Raw genomic sequence first — 26657 nt, 5'->3', positions numbered from 1 at the left:
GAACTTCCTACACATTTTTAGCCTATCTCTGAAACTATTAACAGTATGTAGATTCTCTTATAAAAAATTGACCTTCCCTTGAAAGCCAGGAACCCTTTCTTTCTGTGAGCAGCTTCCCCAGACATGACTATCACATTCTTAATCCAAATTTTGAACCCCTGGCAGACCTTATTTCTGTCAGTCATTAGTTGAGCTTGGAATTGATACTGTTATGGAGTATTGCTCAGACATAATCTCCTTTTGAGGGTGTGGGCCTCATTTTGGAGCAGCAGGAGACCAGTTCCAAAACTGATGCATTTCCTTGGTTATAAAAAGCAAGGTCATACCTTGCCCAATCAGCAACACAGGGTATTTTCTAGTAGGAGAGTGACCAGAGGTTTACAGGGCTAGTTCTACTGCTTAGCACAGTCTTGCTTACCCTAGCTTATTTAGCAGAGAACTAGTTGGGCAGAAGAGAGATCCAAGGAGGGAAAATGTACAAGTGGTCTTCCGTGTTGTTACTGTTGTCACATCATCACCATCATCATTTACCTCTGCATGCCACCTGACAGTTTGCAGTGTATTTTGACATTGTGAGATCTCTCTTAATTCTCCCAGTATCTGTTAGGAGAATGCTTATATTTAGAGAGAGAGTGTCACTTGGTGGTATTCTTGGATAACTCTGGCTGCAAGGGTTTTTTCTTCTTAAGGTGTGCTGAAATATATATCTCCTATAATTTTCGTCAGGTTTTTCTGGTTTCATTTGTCAACTGGGAGTAGTTTAGTCTGTTGCCCTGGGGTGATTTGCCAGGGCTGCCCATTGGGTACATTTCAGGAAGTTCTAAGCCTCTGAAATTGACCAGCAGCATTTCCCTTTTTGCCTGTTTGACCGCCCTACCTTCCTCTCCTTAGGAACTCATTTTTACTTCACCTTTCCTTCCAGAACCCTGGAGAGACTTAATTAATTGCAGAGCAATTGTCATCAAGCCAGCTGTTCACTGCCTATCTTGACATTTGACTTGTTTCCTATCCTGAGGTGCTACAAGAGAAGTTAATGACCTAAAAAATTGCCCATCCATCATGTGAGCCTACTTAGGAGGGAATTGTTTGATTTTTATGAAGTGTAAATAATATATTTGTAGAGACAAGTTTTTCAAATGTGTTGGCCTATACGTGGGAGATGGTTCCCTAAACAAGATGGGACAAATTGGCTGGCTAATAGAGTTTAATGACAGATTTTTCCATTAATCAGAATGGAGACTGTGCTTCATTAAGATAATTAACAGAGCACTTGTGCAGGTGATACTTACTACACACAAATTTCCAAGTTTATATCTTTCCGTTGAATAAATTTTGAAAGAGATCTTGGCTATGTTTCCTTGTTTGCATTAGAGTGATCAATGGCAATAAATTTCTATTTTTTCTACTAGTAACTGATATCATGTCCTCTGCAGATGCAAAAAATTGGTGAGATACTTGCTGCTCTTCCTAATAGTGTATGTGCTCACTGTTTGCTCTTGGGCTCCCTTGGTGAGCAGTAGAAGTGCATCCTTTCCTAGCTCCTAGACTAACATCCTTAGAATTAGAAAGTACCTCAGAGAATCTAAACTGATTAATTTCACATCAGGACATTGGAGTCCAGTGAGGGGAAGTGACTTGGTCAGTGCCACACAGTATTCTAGTGGCATAATCACCTGTGGGAGAATGGGTCTGGTTCTGAACTGAAAGGCAGAAGGCCTGGTTGACATTAGGTAAGTTGTATCACCTCTCTGCTTCTCAGTATCTTTATCTATATGATGAGCAAAATGTATAGCATAGGGCCAAGTACAGACAAATGGCTTTTTGTTTAGTCCTCTTTCTGCTGTACCGAGTTGTTCTCGGAGTATAAATTGAAGGTTGTAGAGGGGAAGCTGATGTCAGGCAAAACGAGCAATCAATAATCGGTGCTCTTTTTTTTGTTTCTCAATAGGATCCTCAGTCTTCCACAATGAACCCTGTTTATAGCCCCGTGCAGCCTGGGGCTCCTTATGGCAACCCTAAGAACATGGCCTACACAGGTGAGTGGTGTGAGAATAGTTCTTATTTTGAAAAATGGTGGTTAAGGATACTACCAAATAACATGCTAAATGACTTTTGGTATACTTTACCAGAGCCTCCAAAAGCTCTGATAATGCTTGGCACTTATAGAAGAGATATATGTCTAGGGTCCAGTTCTTACAACTAAACATTATTGAACTTTCAACTAAGGGAAATGAAGAGAGGTAACATTTATTTATTGAGTACCTACTATGGGCCTGGACCTGTGATACATACTTTCAAATGTTTAATTTTAATCTTAAAGCAGTTCTTTTTTTTTTAAGATTTTATTTATTTATTAATGAGAGACACACACAGAGAGAGAGAGAGAGAGGCAGAGACACAGACAGACACAGAGGAGAAGCAGGTTTCATGCAGGAAGCCTGATGTGGGACTTGATCCTGGGACTCCAGGATTATGCCCTGGGCCGAAGGCAGGTGCCAAACCGCTGAGCCACCCAGGGATCCCCCTTAAAGCAGTTCTTCATGGTACAGCTTCTTATCACCATTTCACAGTTGAGAAAACCATAGTCAACAGTAAGAGACCATGAAACAAAAACAAAAATAGATATTTGAACCCAGGTCTGCTGATTCTGAAGACTGATCTTATTCCTGAACTTGATACCAAGCTGTTTCCTACTTCTCTGTCTTTGTGTATGTTGTTTTTCTGTCTGGAATGCCATTGTCCCCTGACAACTTCACCTTATTCTTTAAGAACTCAGCTCTGAGCTCAGACAGCACTCTTTCAGGAAGCATTCTCTCTTCTCTACTTGGCTTTAGGCAAATTTTTAACCTTCCAGAGCCTTGGTACTCCCATTATAAAATGAGGGCAATAGTATTCTTTCTTTCATTTTTACTAGTATTCTTTCTTTCATTTTTACCACTTATTCATTATTCTAGGGTTTTTAATTTTTTTTTTAATTTTTTAAGATTTTATTTATTTATTCATGAGAGACACGGAGAGAGAGATACAGAGACACAGGCAGAGGGAGAAGCTGGCTTCATGCAGGGAGCCTGACATGCAGGACTCAATCCCCGGACTCCAGGATCACACCCTGGGGCGAAGGCAGGCACTGAACTGCTGAGCCACGCAGGGATCCCTCTAGGGTTTTTTGTTTTTTTTGTTTCTTGTTTTTTGTTTTATTGAAGTATAGTTGACATACAATATTACTTTAGTTTTGGGTGTACAACATACTAATTCAGTAAGTCTATTTTGTTGTGCTATGCTCACCACAAGTATACCTACCATCTATCACCATGCAACACTAAGACAATATCGTTGACTCTCCTTATGCTGTCCCTTTTATCCTTTTTATTCATTTTATATTTGGAAGCCTGTATGTCCAACTCCTCTTCACCCATTTTGCATCCCCCACCAGCTCCTCTCTGGCAACCATCAGTTTGTGTTTTTTATATATAGGTCTATTTCTGCTTTTTGTTTATTCATTTATTTTTTAGATTCCATATATAAGTGAAATCATGTGGTATTTATCCTTCTTTGTCTTATTTCACTTAGTGAAATATTCTCTAGGTCCATCCATGTTGTCGGAAATGATAAGGTCTCATTCCTTTTTATGAGTAATATTCCATTTGTGCACACACACACACACACATACCCTCCACATCTTTTTTATCTATTCATTTGTTAGTGGACATTTGGGTTGCTTCTATACTTTGGCTGTTACAAACAATGCTGCAACAAACATAGGGGTGCATATATCTTTTCAAATTAGTGTTTTTGTTTTCTTTGGGTAAATACACAGTAGTGGAATTATTAGATCATATGATATTTCTGTTTTCATTTTTTGAGGAACCTCCATACTGTTTTCCACAGTGTCTACCAATTTACATTCTCATCAACAGTGCACATGGGATTCTTTTTCTCCACATCCTCACCAACACTTGTTGTTTCTTGTGTTTTTTATTTTAGTGTGAAATGAGATCTCATTGTAGTTTTGTATTTCTCTGATGGTGAGTGATGTTGAGCATCTTTTCATGTGTCTATTTGCCATTTTTATGTCTTATTTGGAAAAATGTCTATTCAAATTTTCTGCCCATTTTTTTTTTAAGATTTTATTTATTTATTCATGAGAGACTCCGAGAGAGAGGCAGAGGCATAGGCAGAGGGAGAAGCAGGCTCCCTGCAAGGAACCACGTGAGGGACTCAATCCCGGACCCTGAGATCACGCCCTCAGTTGAAGGCAGACGCTCAACCACTGAGCCACCCAGGCATCCCAAAATGTAGTCTTTCTTTTCTTTTTTCTTTCTTTTTTAAGATTTATCAGAGGGGAGGGGGCAGCATGAGCAAGAGGGGTGAGGGCAGAGGAAGAAGCAGACTGCCTGCTGAGTAGGGAGCCTGATGTGGAGCTCAATCCCAGGACTCCCAGGTCTCAACTCAAACTGAAGGCAGACATTTAATTGACTGAGCCACCCAGATGCCCCTTCTGCCCATTTTTTTTTTAACTTTTTTAAAAATTTATTTATGGTAGTCACAGAGAGAGAGAGAGAGGCAGAGACATAGGCAGAGGGAGAAGCAGGCTCCATGCACCGGGAGCCCGACGTGGGACTCCATCCTGGGTCTCCAGGATCGCACCCTGGGCCAAAGGCAGGCACTAAACTGCTGTGCCACCCAGGGATCCCCCATTTTTAATTGGATAATTTATTTTGGGGGGTATTGAGTTGTATAAGTTCTATATATATTTTGGACAGATCCTCTGCTTGTTTTTAATTGGATTATTTGGGTTTTTTTGGTGTTGTCTAAGTTCTTTATATATTTTGGACTTTAATCTATTATTGGATGTATCATTTGCAGCTGTCTTCTCCCATCTAGTAGATTGCTTTTCCATTCTGTTGATGGTTTCATTCACTGTGCAAAAACTTTCTATTTTTATGTAGTCCCTATAGTTTATTTGTGCTTTTGTTTCCCTTGCCCATGCTCACTTTAGCAGAACATATACTAAAATTGTTTCCCTTGCCTTAGGAGATATATCTAGAAAAATGTTCCAATGGGAAGTGTCAAAGAGATTAGTATCTATGTTTTCTTCTAAGAATTTTATGGTTTTAGGTCTCATGCTTAGATTTTTAATTCATTTTGACTTTATTTTTGTGTATGGTGTAAGAAGGTGGTCCAAGTTCACTCTTTTGCACATAACTGTCCAATTTTCCCAGTGCCATTTATTAAAGAGACTTTTTCCCCATTGTATATTCTTGCCTCCTTTGTCATAGATTAATTAACCATATAAATATGTAAATGTGTATTTATTTCTGTATTCTCTCTTCTGTTCCATTGATATCTATATGTGTACTTTTGTGTCAGTGTCATACTGTTTTGATTTAGGGCTGCTATCAAGATTAAATGAGCTAGTGTAAGGCACTGAGCATGTAATATCTGACACAAAGTAAGCACTTAAAAATGTTATTATTTACAAATAAATAAAGATGGGTAATATATATGATAATAGAAGTAAATGAGAAAATGTATTTAGGTTGTCTGGCATGGTTCTTAGCATATCATGGGCCTTCAAAAATAAAGTGAGTATAAATCCAAGGTGAGGGCAACAGTATGAATAAACACATGGGGAAGTAAGAAGGTATGGTCAGAGTATAGTCAGTACTTGAGATTAGCTGGAGTAAAGAGTAGAAAAGGGGAAAAGTGGGGAGGCAGCTGGCTGGCTCAGTCAGAAAAGCATGCAACTTTTGATCTCAGGGTTGAGCCCCATGTTGGGTGTGGAGATTACTTTAAAAAATCTTGGGGAGCCTGGGTTGAGCACTAGACTCTTGGTTTCAGCTCAAGTCATGATTTTGGGGTCATGAGATGGAGCCCCACATTGGGCTCTGTGCTAAGTGCAAAGTCTACTTAAATTCTCACTCCCTCTCCCTCTACCCCTGCCCCCCATGCTCGCTGGCAACACATGCTCTTTCACTCTCTCTCAAATAAATAAATCTTTTAAGAAAATAAATAAAATCTTTATTTAAAAAAAAGAGGGGTACCTGGGTGGCTCAGTTGATTGAGAATCTGCCTTTGGCTCGGGTCATGATTCTGGGGTCCTGGGATTGAGCTCCCACATGGGGATCCCCACTCAGTGGGGAGACTGTTTCAACCCACCCTCTGCCAGCTGCTCCCCTGCTTATGCTCTCTGTCAAATAAATAAAATCTTTAAAAATAAATAAAAATAAATTTGAAAAAAGGGAAAGTGGAAAATAACGCTCAAAAAAATAGATGAATAATGGTCTTGATGGCAGGTTTGGAGGTGGGGGGTGGGGAGCAGAGAGTTTTGCCCCAGAAGATGGCCATTGGCAGTGAATGGAATGTACTGGTTCCTTCTGATAACTGCTCTTTACTGTGTATTCTGTATAACTTCCTATACTGAAACTGGAGGGATCTCAGAGAACTCTTTTTCTGATTGTTCTGTACTTGTTCTATAAGAACACTAAGGTGATGCTTCAGAAATTCCTCAAGTATGTGATTTGATTTTTTAAAATAATTAGAACTAAAGAGACAAACCATAAGAGACTCTTAATCATAGGAAACAAACTGAGGGTTGCTAAAGGGAAGGGGGGGTGAGAAGATGGGGTAACTGGGTGATGGGCATTCAGGAGGGCATGTGATGTAATGAGCACTGGATTTTATATGACTGATGAATCACTGACCTGTACTTCTGAAACTAATAGTACATAATAAGTTAACTAATTGAATTTTAATTTTAAAAAATTGAACATTAAAATGTTTAAAAATATTTAGAACAATTTTTATACACATAAGATGATCAATGTGTTAACTTAAGCTTCTAAGAATGCATGTTAATTAAAAAAAAAAACAATAGTTGCAGCTACTTATGTTTGTAAATCAGGATTTTCTCAATGCTAGGCAACCTAAATAACATTCAGAAATATGTTGGAAGTTAAGCCTGATAGAACTATAGCTATTGTCACTAACTTTCAATTTCATGTGTTTGTATTTATCGCAGCAGCCTTATTATCCCTATTTAACCTTAATAGTAAATGTTTTGAAATTTCTGTTTGGAAATATTTACTGTATACTAAAATTATTATATGTTTATTCTGATAAAATTAATTCCAATAACCAGGAACCACTGAGCAGTAGTTGCTCTATTTTTTCCCTGTTTAATGTCTCAACAACCTAAGTCCCTTTGGCAGAGAGGACTGAGCTACTTTAGTGGACAGAACCCAGGGGAATCCTGTGGGTTTCCTGTGATCCTGGCTGCCTTCATTTTCCCTGAATTGCTAAAGTTGAGAAAGGAGAAAGCAGTTGCATTTATCTATTGATTTGCTCAAAAAAGATTAGGCAATGTAATATATTGGAAAGGAAATGAACCTTGTTTCTGCTTGACACATAGAACTTGGTAAATGTATTTTGATCAAATGAACCACAACCAGATTCAAATCCCAGCTCTGTTAGATAATAGCTAGGTGACTTTGGACAACTTGCTTTTAACCTCCCTAAATTTAAATTTCTTTCATAAATTGGGATAATATTATTTATTTCATAGGATAGTTATAAGAATTAGATGAGTACTCCTCCCAAGCAAGAGAGGGAGGATTGTTTTTGTTTCTAAGTCTGAAACTGTTTTTTTTTTTTTTTTTTAAGATTTTATTTATTTATTCATGAGACATAGAGACAGAGGCAGAGACATAGGCAGAGGGAGAAGTAGGCTCCATGCAGGGACCCTAAGGTGGGACTCGATCCTGGGTCTCCAGGATCAGGCCCCGGGCTGAAGATGGCACTAAACCGCTGAGCCACCCGGGCTGTCCTAAGTCTGAAACTATGTTTTAAGTTAATTTCTCTGCTGTAGATTCTAGGACCACATAGGAAAAATAAACTCCAGACAAGTAGATTGATATAGATACAGATTTCACAGAAGCCAAAGTTTCAAATTCTTAGGGAAACTCTTTTTTAGTCTTAGCTTCCTGTTGTCATTCTGTACTTTTGAGTCAAAAAAAAAAAAAACAAAAAAAAAAAACTTTTTTTTAAGCTGACCATATGACTCCTCTAGGATCTGAGCTCTTTGGAGGGGAATTTGAATTCCAACTCATGGCCTCTCCAGGGCCCAAAGCTTCATCTCTCACCCCCAGTGACTATAAAAAGTAAGCCCTTTAATTGCCCAAACCAAAAGACCTTCCCACGGCAGTTCAACATCAGCTATGAGAGTTCCTGATTTTTAGTTTCTTCAGTTTTTTACTGGGGATTTCTTTTTCTTTCTTAGACTCTCAGCTCTGCCTGTGTTGTTATATAACATGAAATGTTTGTTATACTTATCCAGCTTTTCCAGGTGCTTTGTAGTAGGCAGATTTTCAGGTTATCTTCTCCATAGCGGGAAATAGAAGACCCATGTAAGATAATTTGTAGACAAATGCAAAATATAATGCATTAAAGCAAACATTTGTTATTGTTAGAAACAGTAATGGTTGCATTAAAGAGGATTATCGTTTGTCAAACACATGCTAAGTACTTTTTATATATTAATTATAATCTTCTTAATCATAAACCCCCATAAGTACTCATCTTTTACTGTTAAAGAAATTGGTAGTTTAATTCAGGTCATAAGACTTGACCAGTGTGGGGCACCTGGGTGGCTCAGTGGTTGAGTATCTGCCTTTCGCTGAGGTTGTGATCTCGGGGTCCTGGAATCGAGTCCTGCATCGGGCTCCCCACAGGGAGCCTGCTTCTCCCTCTGCCTGTGTCTCTGCCTCTCTGTGTCTCTCATGAATAAATAAATGGGGTCTTTCAAAAAAAAAAAAAAAAAGACTTGGCCAGTGTATATCACTCCTAAAAATGAGGAAAGATTTGAACTCAGGTCTTTATGATTTTAAATACCTACTCCTTTCACTGTTCCTAGTGTTCTTATAGTGCTATAAACCGATTATAAGATCTTATTCATAATTATAACAACTATTAAGTAGTTATGAATTATCAATGATATATGTGACTAAACTTATGATACATAAAAGAAGTTTTGGATAATTAAAAAAACACATAAAGTTTTTGCATTGGCAGTAAATATTCTAAAAGTAACCAGTTTTGAGTATGAATTCTCTTGAAAGTACATAAAATAATAAAATTTTAGTTCAATACAATGAAAAAACAAATCCAAATAAATTCCAAATTGGAATTTTTTTGTTGTGAGTATACTAAAACATCAAAAGAAATTCTTTTTTTTTTAAAGAAATTATCATAAAATAGAACTATTTGCTTCAAAAATTAAAATGTGATATGGGGGATCCCTGGGTGGCTCAGTGGTTTAGCGCCTGCCTTTGCCCCAGGGTGCGATCCTGGAGTCCAGGGATCGAGTCCCACGTCAGGCTCCTGGCATGGAGCCTGCTTCTCCCTCCTCCTGTGTGTGTCTCTGCCTCTCTCTCTCTCTCTCTCTCTCTCTCTCTCTCTCCCCCCCCCCGTCTCTCTCTCTATCATAAATAAATAAATAAATAAATAAATAAATAAATAAATAAATAAATAAATAAATCTTTAAAAAAATAAAATGTGATATGGAGAATATTATAAAAAATAATAATTGTGAAGTAAGGGTACAAGAATAGATAGATTAGTAATATAATAGCCAGAAAAATACTCTTCCTATTGTATATAAGACTTTATTATGTTAGAAGAGGGATTGTGTGGAAAATCTGTCTTTAAAAATAGAAACTTTGGGGGAAAATAGTCTAGCTTTTTCATTATACCATATGTCAAAATTAATATCAGAGTTGAAAATAAGACCTGAAAAACAAAATTTTGAAAAACTTAGAGAAAAATATGTATCAAAACTCAAGAGATGGGGATCCTTAGGTGGCTCAGCGGTTTAGAGCCTGCTTTCGGCCCAGGGCGTGATCCTGGAGTCCCGGAATCGAGTCCCACATCAGGCTCCCTGCATGGAACCTGCTTCTCTCTCTGCCTGTGTCTCTGCCTCTCTCTCTCTCTGTGTCTCTTGTGAATAAGTAAATAAAAAACCCTTTAAAAATAAGAAAACTCGAAAGGAAAAAGCTGGATTTTATAAAATTTTCATTTTTTTCATAAAAGGAGAAATATAAATTAAGAATACTTCCAGCAAAATTTGACACTAATGAATGAGTATAAAGAACTTACAGGAAGAAATTTATAGGGAAGGAGAAGGGGATTGGGAACTTTTAATTTACATCTCGAAGAATAAATGGTGTTTAGTAGCCTAGAGAGATGAGGCATTCATTAAGAAGTGTTAATATGTTTCTGTTATATGCATTAATTCACAATAGATGTGCTCTGTTATTTTTCTCTGTAATAACAATATTTATAAAATGCAACGAAATATGTATATAAATAAAACAGCATTATAATGGCAAGAGCATATGACATAAATAGTGTTTATTCTCTACCAAAGCTTTTAATGATATTTTAGGGGAAAAAAAGCCTGTGTATATAAAGAAATGTATAATTTTTCTAAAAAAAAAACAAACATTCTCTCTCCTAGGTGAGTTGGTTGTTTTTCAGTCTCAGAGGTTCGATGACTAGGGAGCCTCACCTTTGAGGGGCTAGAAGCCTGCTTCTGGCTAGCAGTTTGGGGAGGGCTAGTGGAGGACAATAGAAAGAAAAGTAGAAGGAAGGTCAAGTCCTCTGTGGTAACTTCTGCTTCAGAAGTAATAGGGTAGTGGCCACAGGGAACAGAGAGGTTGGGAACACTCCTGATTTGAAATTCTCTGTGAAATCTGAGAGGGAAATAAAATATATCCTAACAATTATGATTCCAATACCAGTTCTAATGTGTGAGTTCTTTTCTTACTGCACAGTTCTCCAATACCTACTGGGTGTCCTGAAGTTCAACTCAATTGATAGCATGGGATTCCACAGGCTAAGGGCTCAATCCCACAAGACTGTCCTCACTTCTGATGCTAATTGCAAGGCTAGGTTATTACCTGTGCTTCTGACTGATAGACTGTAAATCAGAGGTTCCCACAACCACAGCCTTGCGTTCAATTAATCTTTTAGAACACCTCATAGAATACAGGAAACCAGTTTACTCACTCGAGATTGCTGGCTTATTATAAAAGTATCTAATTCAGGAAGAGGCAGATGGGAGATACACATAGGTCAAGGAATGTAGAAACAGGCATGGAACTTCCATACCTGCTCCTGAGGGTGCCACCTCCAAGAGTTCACCAACCTGGGAACTCTCCAACATTATCCTTTTGGCTTCTATGGAGACTTCATTACATAGGCATGATTGATCAAACCATTGGCCATTGGCAGTTAATTCAGTTTACAACCTCTCACCGCTCCCCATAGGTCACGGGGACAGGACTGAAAGTTCCAACTTTCCAATCGCATGGCTGGTTCCCCTGGCAACCAGCCCCCATTACTTTCCAGAAGGTACTGCATTAACATAAACTCAGGGGTGGTTGAAAGCAGTTTGTTATGAATATCAAGATTTTTTTTGTTTTTAAGATTTTGTTGGAGAGAGAGTACACACGTGTATGTGTGCTTGAGCGTGCTTGAGCATGGGGTAGGCGAGCAGAGGGGGAGAGAGAAGCAGACTCCCTAATCAGCAGGGGATCCCCTCCCCTCTTGCCCCCAGGACTTGATCCCAGGACTCCAGGATCATGACCTGAGCCGCAGGCCAAGGCAGACACTTAAGGGACTGAGCCACCCAGGTGCCCCAAATATCAAGACGTCTTTATGGCACTTATCACTTAGAAAATTCCAAGGGTTTTAGGAGCTCTGTTCCAGGAATAAAGATGAAAACCAAATGTATCTTTCCTATTAAAAATTACAATATTGGGCAGCCCAGGTGGCTCAGCGGTTTAGCGCCACCTTCAGCCCAGGGTGTGATCCTGGAGACCCAGGATCAAGTCCCACGTTGGGCTCCCCGCATGGAGCCTGCTTCTCTCTCTGCCTGTGTCTCTGCCTCTCTCTCTGTGTATCTCTCATAAATAAATAAAATCTTTAAAAAAAAATTACAATATCACAGAAATACAGTGTATTCCAGTGAACAGCTATCTTGTAGCCAATTGACAGTGTTGTCTCTCTCCTTTTTAAAGCTCCTTTACTGAGCATTTACTGTGTGCCAAAAACTGAGCTCACTGCTTTACAGACAATATTTTTATACTTGAAACAGTCCTATGAAGTGGTTATAATTAGCTTCTTGTGCATCTTGGAAAAGAGAGTTTAGAGAATATAGTATGTTCATATACTTTAAAACACTTAAAGCATAGATAATATTATAGACTGAATGTTTGTGTTCCCCAAACATTCGTATGTTGAAGCTCTGATCCTTGATGTGATGGTATTTGGAAATGGGATCTTTATGAAATAATTAGGTTTAGTTGAGGTCCTGAGGATAGGGCCCTTATGATGACATTAGTGCCCTTATAGGAAGAAGAAGAGACACCAGAGCTGTCTGCCATGTAAGGACACAGCAAGAAGTCTGCCATTATTAGCAAGGTAGGAAAAGAACCCTCAGTTGGCCTGGCATTCTGGTCTTATACTTCCATCCTCCAGACAGTGAGAAGTAAATGTCTGTTTAAGCCACTCAGTTTGTGGTATTTTATTATGGCAGCCTAAACTGGTTAATAAAGATAATACAGTTAACACTTGAATACCTTTACATAGATTTACTTACTATGCCAGGAGCCTCTTTACAGAATGAGGCATTTATTTTTCTGAAAGGCCTCAGAAACATTTCTGTGCCAGAAGTTTGCAGTGTAGACAAGACCTAAATGTTCTCCACATTTCTTTCTCTTGTTTCTTAAAATGTTTTGATGGTAAAAGCATCCAAGCATCACCAGAGATCTAGAATAGGTGTATTTTGGAGCTGGGTCTCCCCATTTCCAGTCTGTGTATTTATTGTCTCTCTATTATAGAGTAACAACCAAGATTTCATCCTTGAAAATCTTCCTTGTCTACATCCTCTTCTGGCTACTTCTCAATCCTCTACTGGCCCATATCAGCTCACATGTTCTCCTCCACTCTTGTGCTGGATCCTAAACAAATTTCCTGCTTTCATTTTGCAGCAGATATCTGTTGAAATACTTCAAATACCCTAACAACATATGACCCTCAAGGTTGGAAAACTAGGAAATTGTTATGTTCAAAGACTTGTCGTTTTTCAGGTTTTTTTCTAGAATACTTTCTTTGCTTGGAAAAAAAAAAACTATTTAAGAAGCATATTTGTATTTGACACAGTTTTTCAGCAGGGGAACTTGATGATCTGACAACCTGCAGATATAATGAATAATCTGATATATTAGTGAGATTAAAAAAGAATGTCTTACTCTGCAATGGCCCAGGCCCTGAACCCCTCACCGTCTTTTGTGAGGATCACCTGATAGAGATTTTTTAAAACTGACTAATTCTTTGCAAAGAACTTTTGTGGGGGTTTTTCTCTCATTTTTATTTATTACAACAAATCTAGGGAGGTAGCCCTGTTTTCTGGATGAAACTACTAGGGATCAGCTTTCCCAAGGTCACACTGTATAGCAGAGCCGAAACCCCAGATTTTCTGCATTCCAAAGCAAATGCTTTTACTACACTAGCCTACTTGGATATATCTTGGACATCATAGTGATTAGGATCTTAGATAAACCTGGGAACTGGATTCTAATTCCTGAAACTGTTCCACAAAACCCCCTTCTGATACTCAAACTGATCTTTACTCAGAAAAGACTTCTCAGATCACTTAATAACTTTTTTGCCTATGACTGAAAAAAGGTCTCTAAGAAGAATTCTTATTAACTGTTCTCTCTGTGGTTACCAGTAATCTTGTTGTTAAATCCAATGGAATTTGATCAGCCTATCATTTGATTCTCCGGATTCTTCCCATGTCAGAGGCTGACATGGGGCTCAGTCCCAGGACCCTGAGATCATGACTTGAGCTGAAATCAAGAGTTGACTGCTTAACCAACTGAGCCACCCAGGCATCCCCATCCTATTTTTTTTTTTAAATTGTGGTAAAATACACATAACAAAATTATTTGCCATCTTAACCATTTTTAAGTGTACAGTCATATTAAGTACATTCAAATTGTTACACAAGCATCACCACCATCCATACATAGAACTCTTTTCATCTTATAAAACTGAAACTATATATCCATGAAATAACAATTCTCCATTCTCTCCCTTTCCCCAGCCTCTGGCAACTACCATTCTATATATTGTGTCTCTATTAATTTGACTACTCTATATACCTCATATAGGTATACTCTATATACCTATATGTATGGAATCATACAGTATTTGTCCTTTTGTTTCACTCATCATGATATCCTCAAGGTTGATCTATGTGTATTATGTGTCAGCATTTCCTTCCTTTTTTAGGCTGAATAATATTCTCTTGTGTGTTTAGGCCATATTACTTAATCCATTCATCTCTCAATGAGTACTGGGTTGCTTTCACTTTTTGGCTACTGTGAATATACTTCTATGAACATGGGTGTACAACTATCTCTTTGAAACCTTGTTTTCAATTCTTTTGAGTACATATCTAGAGATGTAATTGTTGGATCATATGGGTAATTCTGTTTTTAATTTTTTGGGGAACCTGAATACTGTTTCCCACAGTGACTGCACCATTTTATACTCCTACCAGCAGTGCACAGGGTTCTACATCCTTGCCAACACTTGTTTTTGATTTTTTTTAATTTATTTTATTTTTTAAAGATTTATTTATTTGAGAGAGAGCATACATATGCGTGCATGAGAAAGGGGAGGGGGAGAGGGAAAGGGAGAGAGGGAAAGAGAGAATCCAAGGCTGACATAAGTAATATAGGAGGTTTGAAGACAGCTCTTCCTTACTTAGAAGCTCAAATGAATTACGACTTCAACTATCGTTCTAAAAAAGGAAATTTGCTATAAGCCAAGTTTGTTTTCTCTGAGGATCTGTGCTGTCTCTACATAATTAATTCATAAGTAGAAAAATCTCCCTGTTTCATGTGATCCATCCAGAGGGTTTGACAAGTCACAACAGATATCCAAATTAAATGTTCTGAATCTCAGTTCATTCACCTACAAAGGGAAGAACAATCTCTTCCACCCTGGCTACCTGTCCCAGACTCTCCTTGCCATGGCAGACGGCTACTCACTTCTCTCTTTCTTCCTTTCTTCCCTTCCTTTCCTTCTTTTTTTCAAAATTGAATGAGAGTCTAGTCTGTATCAATCCCTGTGCCAAATACTGGTGATATGCATGCACACCTCAGAGATGTTACAGGTTCCATTTCAGGCCACCACAATAAAGTAAACATTGCAGTGAAGTGAGTCAAACAAATTTTTCTGTTTCCTAGAACATATAAAAGTTATGGTTAGGGGCGCCTGGGTGGCTGTCGGTTAAGCATCCAACTCTTGATTTCAGCTCAGGTCATGATCTCAGGGTGTGAGATTGAGCCTGAACAACAGGGGGTCTGCTCAAGAATCTGTCTGCTCTTCTCCCTGCTTGCTCCCACTTTCTGTTCTCTCTCAGTCTCAAATAAATGTTTAAAACAAGCTGTGTTTAATACTGTACTGTAGTCTATTAAGTGTGCAACAGCATTATGTCTAAAAAAATGTATATACCTTAATTAAGAAATAATTTATTGATAGGCAGCCCTGGTGGCTCAGTGGTTTAGCGCTACCTTTGGCCCAGAGCCTGATCCTGGAGTCCCGGGATGGAGTCCCACGTCGGGCTCCCTGCATGGAGCCTGCTTCTCCCTCTGCCTGTGTCTCTGCCTCTCTCTCTCTCTCTCATGAATAAATAAATAAAATCTTAAATAATAATAATAATAATAATTTATTGCTAAAAATATATAAATATAAACCGTCCTCTGAGATCTCAGCAAGTAGTAATCACCAATCAGAGATCACCTTAACAAATACAACAACGAAAAAGTTTGAAATATTGTGAGAATTACCAAAATGTGAGACAGAAACATGAAACAAGCAAATGCTGTTGGCAAAATCGCACTGAGATTGCTTGTCTCAGTGTTGCCACAACTTTAATTTATAAAAACCACACTATTTGTAAAGCACCATAAAATGAGGTATGCCCATAATGATGACTAATAACAAAACAATGGCTACTAAAGCATTAGTACCTAATAAGAGCATAACTACATACCAGCTGTTTTACACATGAGTGTCTTGGAAATAAAAAAAGCAGCATAAGGTGAATAGAAAGAGAACTAGTTTAGCTGCCAAAGTTTTAGGTTCTATATCCAGCTTTGATATCTGTCAGTCTATCTGTCTAAAAAATATTTAGTATTTATTCATGATACATCAAGGGCTGAGTAATAGGGATACAAAAGTAAATGAGACCTTGAATTCATGGTGAACTGTAATAAGTGTTTTCCTTAGGTACTTATGAGATCTCAGGTTCCTCACGTGAGAAGAGGATTGGACCTGATGATCTCTAGTGAAACTATAGTTCTAAATAAAAACATAATACCAGACACCATTTGGAGTAAAAATATAGATACATAAGTTAGCAGGAAATGGGGTGGTGGGATCTGAATGTTCAGGTCATAAAAACCTTCTCTTGCAAGCTAAGGAGTTTGGATTTCAACCAAAGGACAGTGATGTATCATTAAGGGATTTTAAGTACTTGAATGAGGTGGTCTAATTTTCAAGTTAGAAAAATGATTTTGGCTGCTATATAAAGAATGCATTGGGGAGAAGGTATGTGACAAATCAGGAAGACCAGTTAGGAGAAAATGTAAATAATCCAAGAAAGAGTAATAATGGCTTAAAAAGGGTAGGGAGGATGGGAAAGAAGTTTTGATCTGAGAAATGTAAAGAGTTAAAAAAAAAAGATATTTTACATCCATTAGAATAGGTATTATTAAAAAAAAAAAAAAACACCACAAGTGGGGCACCTGGGTGGCTTAGTTGGTTAAGTGACCAACTCTTGATTTTAGCTCGGATCATGATCTCAGGGTCCTGGGATTGAGCCCTGCATTGGTCTCCACATTCAGCAGGGGTGTCTGCTTGAAGGTTCTCTCCCTTTCACTCTGCTCCCCCCCCATATGCGTGCACGCTCGCTTTCTCTCAAATAAATAAATAAATCTTTAAAACAAAAGTTGACTCTCCAATGACATTTTCTCTGAAGCTTGAGAAAAGGGGGCCCACAAAACCCCTGAAAATAATGAATAAGAGGTAAAATACTTTACAACTTAGAAAATTCTTTACCATTTGTAACCTCATGAGTCCTTACAACAGTACCGTGTGACAGAAATTTTTATTAAAACAGACATTTGGGCAGCCCTGGTGGCTCAGCGGTTTAGCGCTGCTTCAGCCCAGGGCCTGATCCTGGAGACCTGGGATCGAGTCCCATGTCAGGCTCCCTGTGTGGAACCTGCTTCTCCTCCCTCTGCCTGTGTCTCTGCCTCTCTCTCTCTCTATGTCTCTCATGAATAAATAAAATCTTTAAAAAAATAAAAATAAAAATAAAACATTTTTCCAAAGACTCAGAAATCTGTATAAGTTCATACTGTTAGTAAATTGCAAGGCCACGACTAGAGCTTAGGTTTAGTGGACTCCAAATCCAAATCCAGTGTTCTTCTTACTTAACCAAGCTATGTCAGGCAAGCAAGCCCTCTTTGGGTTTTGAAGAGAACACAAGCAGTAAGTGTATCTGCTCTGATACATTAAGTGTGATGTCAAGACAAAAAGCAGATGAATTAAATCTTGTCTTGGTAAGAATCAAGCACATTAAACTAATTTGCCTTTTGCTTATGACTGATTTACTTTCCCGGATCACAAAATGATTTCCCACTTCTGTAGAAAAGATCAACCTTTTCTCCCAAAGAAAGAAGTGTTGGTGGTGTTAGGTTATTATTCCCCTGCTCCTTCCTGGCTTCCTGTTTTCTGTAGGAGTTGTTCATTTATTTTATGTGTTCCTAGACTGTGAGCTCCTTGAGGGCAGCAGTTATGTGCCTTCTATGTCTAGAACAGAGCAAGCAGTTAGTTACTTATTAAATATTCATTGGATTATTTATCATTATGTTTTCATTATGTTTATATTATATTGGTACTGTTGGTGTTGATAATTAATATAGTAATGACTACCAGTAATGACTATTTGTCTGGAGTGCCAGATACTTTACAAACATTGTCTCCAATTCTTTTAATAACTGTACAAGGGAGAGCTATCATCATTATGCATATGAGGCAATAAGGTTCAACTATATTAAATAATTTGCCCAAGGTCATATAGCTTGTGTTACCTTCAGTGAAATATAAGTAGACTTAAAATTTACATTATTGTGGCAAAATATACATAAAACCTACCATTTGAACCACTTTTAAATGTATAATTTATTGACATTAAGTACCTTCACATGTTATGTAACCATCCCCAGCATATCCAAAACTTTTTCATCATCCCAAACAGAAATTCTGTGTCTGTGAAATAATAATTCCCCATTGCCCCAGGAACCTCTAATTTCTGCGCTATTAAAGGGAAGAGTAAGCCAAGTGGATGCCCTCTTCCCCTCCAGTAGAGATCTGTTCATGCCTATTATATATATTAAACTTCCAGATGAGATTTTATTTAACAAAAAGTGTTCTGCTGCCATAGCAGGAGTTAAATGAACTGCTCAAGATGAACTCTGACCTTCCAATTTTCTTAATACACTCTGTTCTTCAAATTTAAGATTATCATCAGATCACAAAACTTTGTGAAGACATACATATACAATTAGTGTGTGTCCTTTGTGTATATTGCCCCTCCATGGACTCCCCACCTTAACCACAGATTAAGAAAGGGAAGGACGCAGACATGTAAGAAGACAGTTATAGTACAGAGAGACAAATGCTATGGCAAAGGATGTGCCACTATATTCCAAGAGCCTAACATAATAAATAGATGTACAGATTGCCATGAAAACTTGGTAGGTAAGTGGAAAAGGCCACAACTCTGGCAGAGGTTGGTGTCAGGAAAGCCTTCTAAGAAGTCAAGCCTGGAACTAGGTCTGGAAAGCACAAGGAGGAGCTGAGTTCCAGATCTGCTGCTGATGACTCAAGACCCTGGACAAGGCCTACCAATCCATCTCTCTTATCTTCCTTGCCATCCAGACTAAGGGGCTTAAATACGTTGTTTAGCAGTTCCCCTGCCAGCTCTAACATTCTGGGTATTGATTTAAAAATTTTATTAGCTGTCTTTCATTATAAAACCGCTGGCTAACTCATTCCGTTAATCTATTTATTTTACCTCTTCTTAACAAAATTCTCTGTACCCTTTCTTGGAATCCCCAGTATTAACAAGAGTTCAGAAACCGGGAAAATGAGGCGGCATGAGAACCCTCTCCTATAGTGGCTGTACCTTTTGTCAGCCCAGGGCTTTTTACCCTAGAGCTCCTCACATTCTTGGGCAAGATCAATAGGAAATCATGAAAGCTTTTTCACAAGTATCCTCCTGTGAAAGGTCAGATATTGTCGTAGCCACCACCAGTGCCCCTGTCCTGCTAATTAAGCTCCTGCAATTTAATTTCATTTTCTCTTAGTTACTTCTGGTTCTCAGTCAATGGAAATATAATTTTGTGGCCATGAATAGAGCTGAAAATTGGTGGGATGTTGACAAAGGACTTTTGGCTGTGCTACATAGATTCTTATTGGAATGACTTGTGTTTTATGTAGTGAGGAGATTCCCTGCTAGAAGTCAGAAGGCCTGAATTAGACTTCTGGCTCTGCCTCTAACTGAAAACTTGAACAAGTCTCTTTACTTTGGAGGACATCAGTTTCCTCCTCTTAAAGGAAGAATAATAATACCTACTTTATCACTTATTTGTGAGACTTAAGGAGATAATTGATCTGTAAGAGCTTGTTAAATGAGACAAAGTCAGGAGTGGAACTGGGTCCATAATTGCACCAGATGTTCTTATCTTGGGGGTTAACTACTTGGGCAGACTGAACCCTGGGAGGCCTGGAGGTTGATGAGATTAGCAACTTTGCTGGTGATGAAACTTTTTTTTTTTTTTTTTCTGTTTTGAAGAGTATTCCCTGGCAAATGGGGTGCTGCAGAATTGGCCTGCTTCCTGGAGGTCCACTTCCCAAGGAATCACAGGGTTTCTGGGCAGCAACTGAAAAGGTCTAGAGCCTGGGGAAAAAGGGATGCCTGGGTAGAGAGGACACCTTCTTATATCCCAAGCACTACAGAGTAAGTTTGTTTCTCCTGTGGATGGGTTAATAATAACAGCTATCTATTATTAACAATAATGGTTGCTATTTGTGGGCATCCATTATTGGCCATGCACAGCATTTTGGAAACTTTCTTACCCAAGTGTACTTTACAATAAGGGAGAACAAACTCATCCCTGGATCAGTGAGGGGGATAGCTCAGAGCAGGTACTTCAAGGTTAAAATTTATTTGAAGCCTGTGCCTTACTTTCGAAATGCATATGACTTTCCTCTTAACTCACCATTATATACTTGTTTTCTATACCACAGATAATTTAAATTATTTACTCTTTGGTATAATTACCCTACCAAGATAGCACATCATATTTGTTCATTTACCCTTCAGTACCCACAGGGGTTCCTGCTCCAGTGTGAAAACTATATCATCATTATTTTAGTTAACCCTTATTTTCCAAAGTTTTAATAGATATAGACACAAGTCAAGAAAGATGGAAAGACTTGTCCCTGTCACAGAACCAGAAAGTAGTGGAGGGGCGGAATCAAGCCTAAGTTTGGATATTCCATACTCTTAATCACTGAGCTACTTATAGTCTGTATTTACTGCTTTATAATCGTTTATATTTCTATAACATACATACCTCTTACAGGCAATCGCTATGTCCTCAGTGCTTCACACAGCACCTAATACAAAGTAAACTCTCAGTGACCGTTGACTGGTTGAATGAATAAATGTCTAAATTATCAAGCCGTCAATAATGAAGCCTTTTCAGAGGTCCCATAAGTATCTGGCAAATTGACTTCAGGTTTTGGAATAAACGTTTTTGTCCTAAGACTCTTCTCTAAAGCGGTGATGCGCAGTTAACTCTAAGCCAGTACCTCCACACAGAAAATGATAATATTTATAGAGAACTGGATAAACAGACAAGGCTGCGCAGGAGCTCCTGTGCCCCACTTCCTTCATAGACAGTCTATATGCTTAAGGAATTAGTATCTCAATTCACCTGTAACCCATTGACAGCTCCTAAGCTACCATGAATGGTATCTATTATCTGTTTTTCCTTTGTCTTCCCATTTCCCCAGGATATACTAACACACATTCTATCAGCTCCATCCTTGTACCTATCCATCCCTCATCATTGCCGTCATGAGCACAGGTGTATTGTGGAAAAAGCTTGAGAGTTTGGACCCAATGGTGGGTTTCTAAGATCTCTGTGATTTACTGATTTATATCTTATATCATTGGCTTCAGGTGTAGGAACATGTTAGAGATGAGAATTATTAGGCCTTACCCCAGACCCGTGGAATCAGAAACTCAGGAGGTAGTTCCCAACAATCTATTTTCTTTTCTTTTTATTTTTATTTATTTATGATAGTCACAGAGAGAGAGAGAGAGAGAGGCAGAGACATAGGCAGAGGGAGAAGCAGGCTCCATGCACCGGGAGCTCGACGTGGGATTCAATCCCGGGTCTCCAGGATCACGCCCTGGGCCAAAGGCAGGCGCTAAACCTCTGCGCCACCCAGGGATCCCCCCAACAATCTATTTTCACAAGCTGCTTCAAAGATTCTGATGCTCATACCTGCCATCTAGTGTAAGTGTTCAGTAAATAAGCATTCTCTTCTCTCCCAAATCTGAGTTTGTATAGGAATCTTACCATCATTAATGCCATAATTTCTCTGGGAAATGTTTTTTGAGTTCCAAACAGCTTTAGGAACAGAGATCATGTGTCAGCTATGACATATGTATTAGCTGTGACAGAGGGGTGGCTATCCCCTTCTCAGAAAGATTAAGAGGTCTGTGAGCCAGCAGCCTAAACCTTGGACATTGGAATAGAAGCTACAGCTTCCATCAAGTTAGCCAGCAATCCTATCTTTTTCCCTGCACATGTTAGGAAAACTAAATAATCGGCCCCCAAAATTGGCTTTAAAAGGACTCATGTTGGTTGAGGTCAAAAGTGTGATTACTTGAAAATTGCTCTGCTGGTGGGGAAGGTACTTGAATTTAAGTGTCTAAATCAGATTTTTGCTATTACTGCTCTCAGCAGGAAAAGAGGCAGAAAAATCAATAGTCCGTGGTCTTGTTTAAGCTACAAAACCACACTTCTTGTTACCTCCAAAGATCTCTGGCTGCCACAGATCTCTGGCTCACAGCTGCTGTCATGTCATGATTCTAAATTTATGCTGGGTTCCTTGAACTCTGTTCTCTTATACGTGCATGATAGGAGGCCTGGAATCTTTGTGGTGCCATGAGATAGGTAGGTATGAGCATCCAGTACCTGGCTCCAGATCTTCCTTCCCTTTTCCCTCTTTAGGGTAACCCCTGAGCTGGGAGAATTGAATTGAGAAATGCAGACAAGAGGCACCTGGATGGCACAGTCGGTAAAGTTGGTTTCAGTTCAGGTCATGATCCTCAGGGTCGTGAGATCAAGCCCTGCATTGGGCTCTGCACTAAGCACAGAGTCTGCTCAAGACTCTATTTCCTCTCCCTCTGCCCCTCTCCTCTATTCTCATTCTCTATCTCTCTCTCTCTCAATCTCTGAATTAAGTAAATAAACCTTAAAAAGAAATGCAGACAAGAGGGTTGGGCACAGTGTCCAAAGGGGGTGGCCTCTTCCTGAGTGATTTAAGTTACTGACAATCCTTGACTTTCCTGAGGAGCTTTGGAACCTTAAGGAAGAAGGCTGAGTGAGTAATATTATTGCAATCAGTTCATTTGAGTACCCATTCCCTACCAAGTTCAATGCTAAGTGTTTCTTATATAGCTTAATGGTTAGGACTGCCTCGTTTTGAATATTAACTCCGTCATTTGATTGCTGTGTATCACTTATGAATACCTGAAGATGCTACTGGAAGGCTTGGTTAATGGTAGCTTAAACAAATAGAAAGTATATTTTTCTTACATAAAAAAAAAATGTCTAATCTGTGTGACTCAGTCAGTTAAATGTCTGCCTGTGGCTCAGGTCATGATCTCAGGGTCCTGGGATCAAGCCCTGCATTGGTCCTCTGCCCCTCGTGTTCTATCACTCACTCTCAAATAAATAAAATCTTTGAAAAAAGATTCTCTCTCCTCCTCTCACTGCTCCTCCCCCCACTCATGTGCACATGCTCTTTAACAAACAAAAAATCAGTTATATTTCTATACAGTTGTAATAAATGATCCAGAAATGAAATTAACAAAACAATTCCATTTACAGTAACATCAAAATGAATAAAATACTCAGGGATAAATTTAACAAAAGGAGTACAAAACTTATACTTTGAAAACTACCAAAAATATTGTTGAAAGAAATTAAGGATCCAAATAATTGGAAAAACATCCCATGTTCATGCATTGAAAGCCTTAATATTTTTAAAGAAGTAATAGTTCCCAAATTGATCTACAGATTCAATATAATCCCTATCAAAATCCTGGCTAATTTGAAGATTTTGACAAGCTGTACCTAAAATTCACATGGAAATTTTTTTTTAATTTTTAAAAAAATTTTTTTATTTATGATAGTCACACAGAGAGAGAGAGAGAGAGAGAGAGAGAGAGAGAGAGAGAGAGGCAGAGACGTAGAGGGAGAAGCAGGCTCCATGCACCGGAAGCCCGACGTGGGATTCGATCCCGGGTCTCCAGGATCGCGCCCTGGGCCAAAGGCAGGCGCTAAACCGCTGCACCACCCAGGGATCCCATTCACATGGAAATTTAAAGGACCTATATTAGAACAATCTTGAAAAGAACAAAGTCGGAGGACCCATACTTCCCAATTTCAAAGCTTATTAGAAAAGTATGATAATAAAGACAATGTGGGGATCCCTGGGTGGCGCAGTGGTTTAGCGCCTGCCTTTGGCCCAGGGCGCGATCCTGGAGACCCGGGATCGAATCCCACATCGGGCTCCCGGTGCGTGGAGCCTGCTCTTCCCTCTGCCTGTGTCTCTGCCTCTCTCTCTCTCTCTCTCTCTCTCTCTGTGACTATCATAAATAAATAAAAATTAAAAAAAAAAGTTTAAAACATGCTTTAAAAAAACAAAAACAAACAAAAAAAAGACAATGTGGTTTTGGCATAAGGATGACATGGATCAGTGGAATAGAATTGAGTATCCAGAATCCAGCTCTCACATTTACGGTCAGTTTTCTTTTTTCTTTTTTCTTTTTTTTTAAGATTTATTTATTTATTTATTCATGATAGACATAGAGAGGGAGAGAGAGGCAGAGACACAGGCAGAGGGAGAAGCAGGCCCCATGCCAGGAGCCCTACGTGGTACTCGATCCTGGGACTTGATCCCAGGACTCGAGGATCACGCCCTGGGCCAAAGGCAGACGCTAAACCGCTGAGCCACCCAGGGATCCCCTATGGTCAGTTTTGAACAAGTGTACCAAAAACAATTCAATAGAGAAAGAATAATCTTTTCAACAAATGGTGCTGGGACATGGTATATCCACATATGAAAGAATGAAGTATCTCACACAACAGGCAAATATTAACTCAAATGGATCAAAGACCTAAATATAAGAGCTAAAACTATAAAACTTGTACAGGAAAACTTGGAGATAATCTCTGTGAGCTTAGATTTGGCAGTACTTTCTAGTTACAACGTCAGTAACACAAACAGCCAAAGGTAAAAAATAAATAAATTGGACTTCATCAAAAGTAAAAGTTTTTGGGAGGCCTGGATGGCTCAGTGGTTGAGTGTCTGCCTTTGGCTCAGGGCATGATCCCAGGGTACCAGGATCGAGTCCTACATCAGGCTCCCCACCAGGAGCCTGCCTCTCCCTCTGCCTATGTTTCTGCCTCTCCCTGTGTGTTTCTCATGAATAAGTAAATAAAATATTAAAAAAAAAAAACTTTCATGTTTCGAAGGACACCATGAAGAAAACAAAAAGCCCACAAAATGAGGTAAAATATTTGCAAATCATCTATCTGATAAGGGACTTGTATCTAGCATATATCAAGAACTCTTACAACTCAGAAAGACAAATCCAATTAAGAAATATGCAAGGAACCTGAATAGACAATTCTCCAAGGAAGATATACAGATGGCTAATAACCACATGAAAAAATGTTTGACATAATTATCAGGGAAATGCAAATCAAAACCACCATTAGATACCACTTTACACCCCTAGGATGACTAATCAAAAAGTCAGGTAACAACAAGTGTTGACAAGGACGAGGAGAAATTGAGGACACTCATACTGCTGGTGGGAATGTAGAAAATAGTGTAGCCACTTTGGAAAACAGTCTGTTCGTTCCTTAAATGGAATTCCTGTCTCTGACTTTGCTTGTATTGGGTTTTTGTTTTGGTTTTTTTCTTTTCTTTTCTTTTCTTTTTTTTTTTTTTTTTGGTTTTGTTTTGTTTGGATGTCAGTCCTTATATTTGCCTGTCAGAATCCTGCCATCTTACTGGAACTCAAAATCCAATTTCCCAACTGCTAGGTTGTGTATCTCTAGGTATTATAAAGTTGCCCTTCAGAATGCTTTTACTGATTCCCATGGCTTTAGATCCTCCCCAACACTTGATATTGTCACATTTAAAATTTTTGTTCAGTCTGATAGATGTAAAATATTTCTTTCCATTTATTTGCATTTTGCTGATAACATATGATTGAATATCTTTTCCTTTTCTCCTTCTTTTCCCTAGTATTTGAGTGATTTCTTCTGTGAATCTCCATAGTTAGAGTCTCTTGGCTTATTTTTATTTTCTTGTTGGTTAATATGAGTTCTTGATTCAGTATACATTTGTTACAAATATCTTTTCTCTGTACTTTTTTTTTAAAAAAACACTTTTTTGGTTTTTAATTTTTTTAAAGATTTTTTTATTTATTCATGGCAGACAGAGGAGGGGGGGGGGCAGAGACACAGGGAGAGGGAGAGAAGCAGGCTCCATGCAGGGAGCCTGACGTTGGACTCGATCCCAGGTCTCCAGGATCACACTCCAGCCGAAGGTGGCGCCAAACTGCTGGGCCACAGGGGCTGCCCATCTGTACTTGTTTTTTAACTTTGTTTAAATTGTGGTGAGTTATATTTATCAACCTTTTGTGGTTTATCCTTTTGATCTCCTCTAAGAAATAGTTTCTTTTTTTTTTTTTTTTAAAGATTTTATTTATTTATTCATGAGAGAAACAGAGAGGTAGAGACTAGGCAGAGGGAGAAGAAGGAGCCTGATGTGGGACTCGATCCCAGGACCCTAGGATCATGCTCTGAGCTGAAGGCAGATGCTCAACCACTGAGCCACCCAGGTACTCCTAAGAAATACTTTCTAATTTCAAGGTCAAACTTTATTCTCCTGTTTTTTTTTTTCTTTTTTCATAATAGTTTTAAGGTCTTTTTTTTTTTTTTTTAATATTTAGGTCTTTGGTCTTTCTGGAATTGCAGAAATATGAGGTAGGCATCTAATTTTTTTCTTCAGATAGGAAGAACAAACATTCCACTATATTTTATTGAATTTAAGCAAGATTCTCCCCTTTACCAGATCTCTTAAAACAGAATTATAGAATAAAAGAGTGAATTGCCCTGGGAGGGAAAAGGGATTTA

General features: G+C 38.6%; 1 protein-coding gene across 8 annotated transcripts in view; it reads left to right on the top strand.

Moving 5' to 3' along the window:
- FAM168A (family with sequence similarity 168 member A) overlaps positions 1–26657 on the top strand; it is a 186436-nt gene that overhangs the window by 120694 nt on the left and 39085 nt on the right. For all 8 annotated transcript variants that reach the window (XM_077866946.1, XM_077866945.1, XM_077866944.1 and 5 more), the window contains one exon: positions 1949–2036. In XM_077866946.1, coding sequence (XP_077723072.1) covers positions 1967–2036 — 70 coding nt within the window. In that variant the 5' untranslated portion in view covers positions 1949–1966. The remainder of the gene's footprint in view (positions 1–1948; positions 2037–26657) is intronic.

Source organism: Canis aureus, chromosome 23 (genome assembly GCF_053574225.1).
Source record: "Canis aureus isolate CA01 chromosome 23, VMU_Caureus_v.1.0, whole genome shotgun sequence".
Classification (NCBI taxonomy): domain Eukaryota; kingdom Metazoa; phylum Chordata; class Mammalia; order Carnivora; family Canidae; genus Canis; species Canis aureus.
Note: the sequence above shows the minus strand (reverse complement) of the source record. Positions and strands in the feature narration are given on the sequence as shown.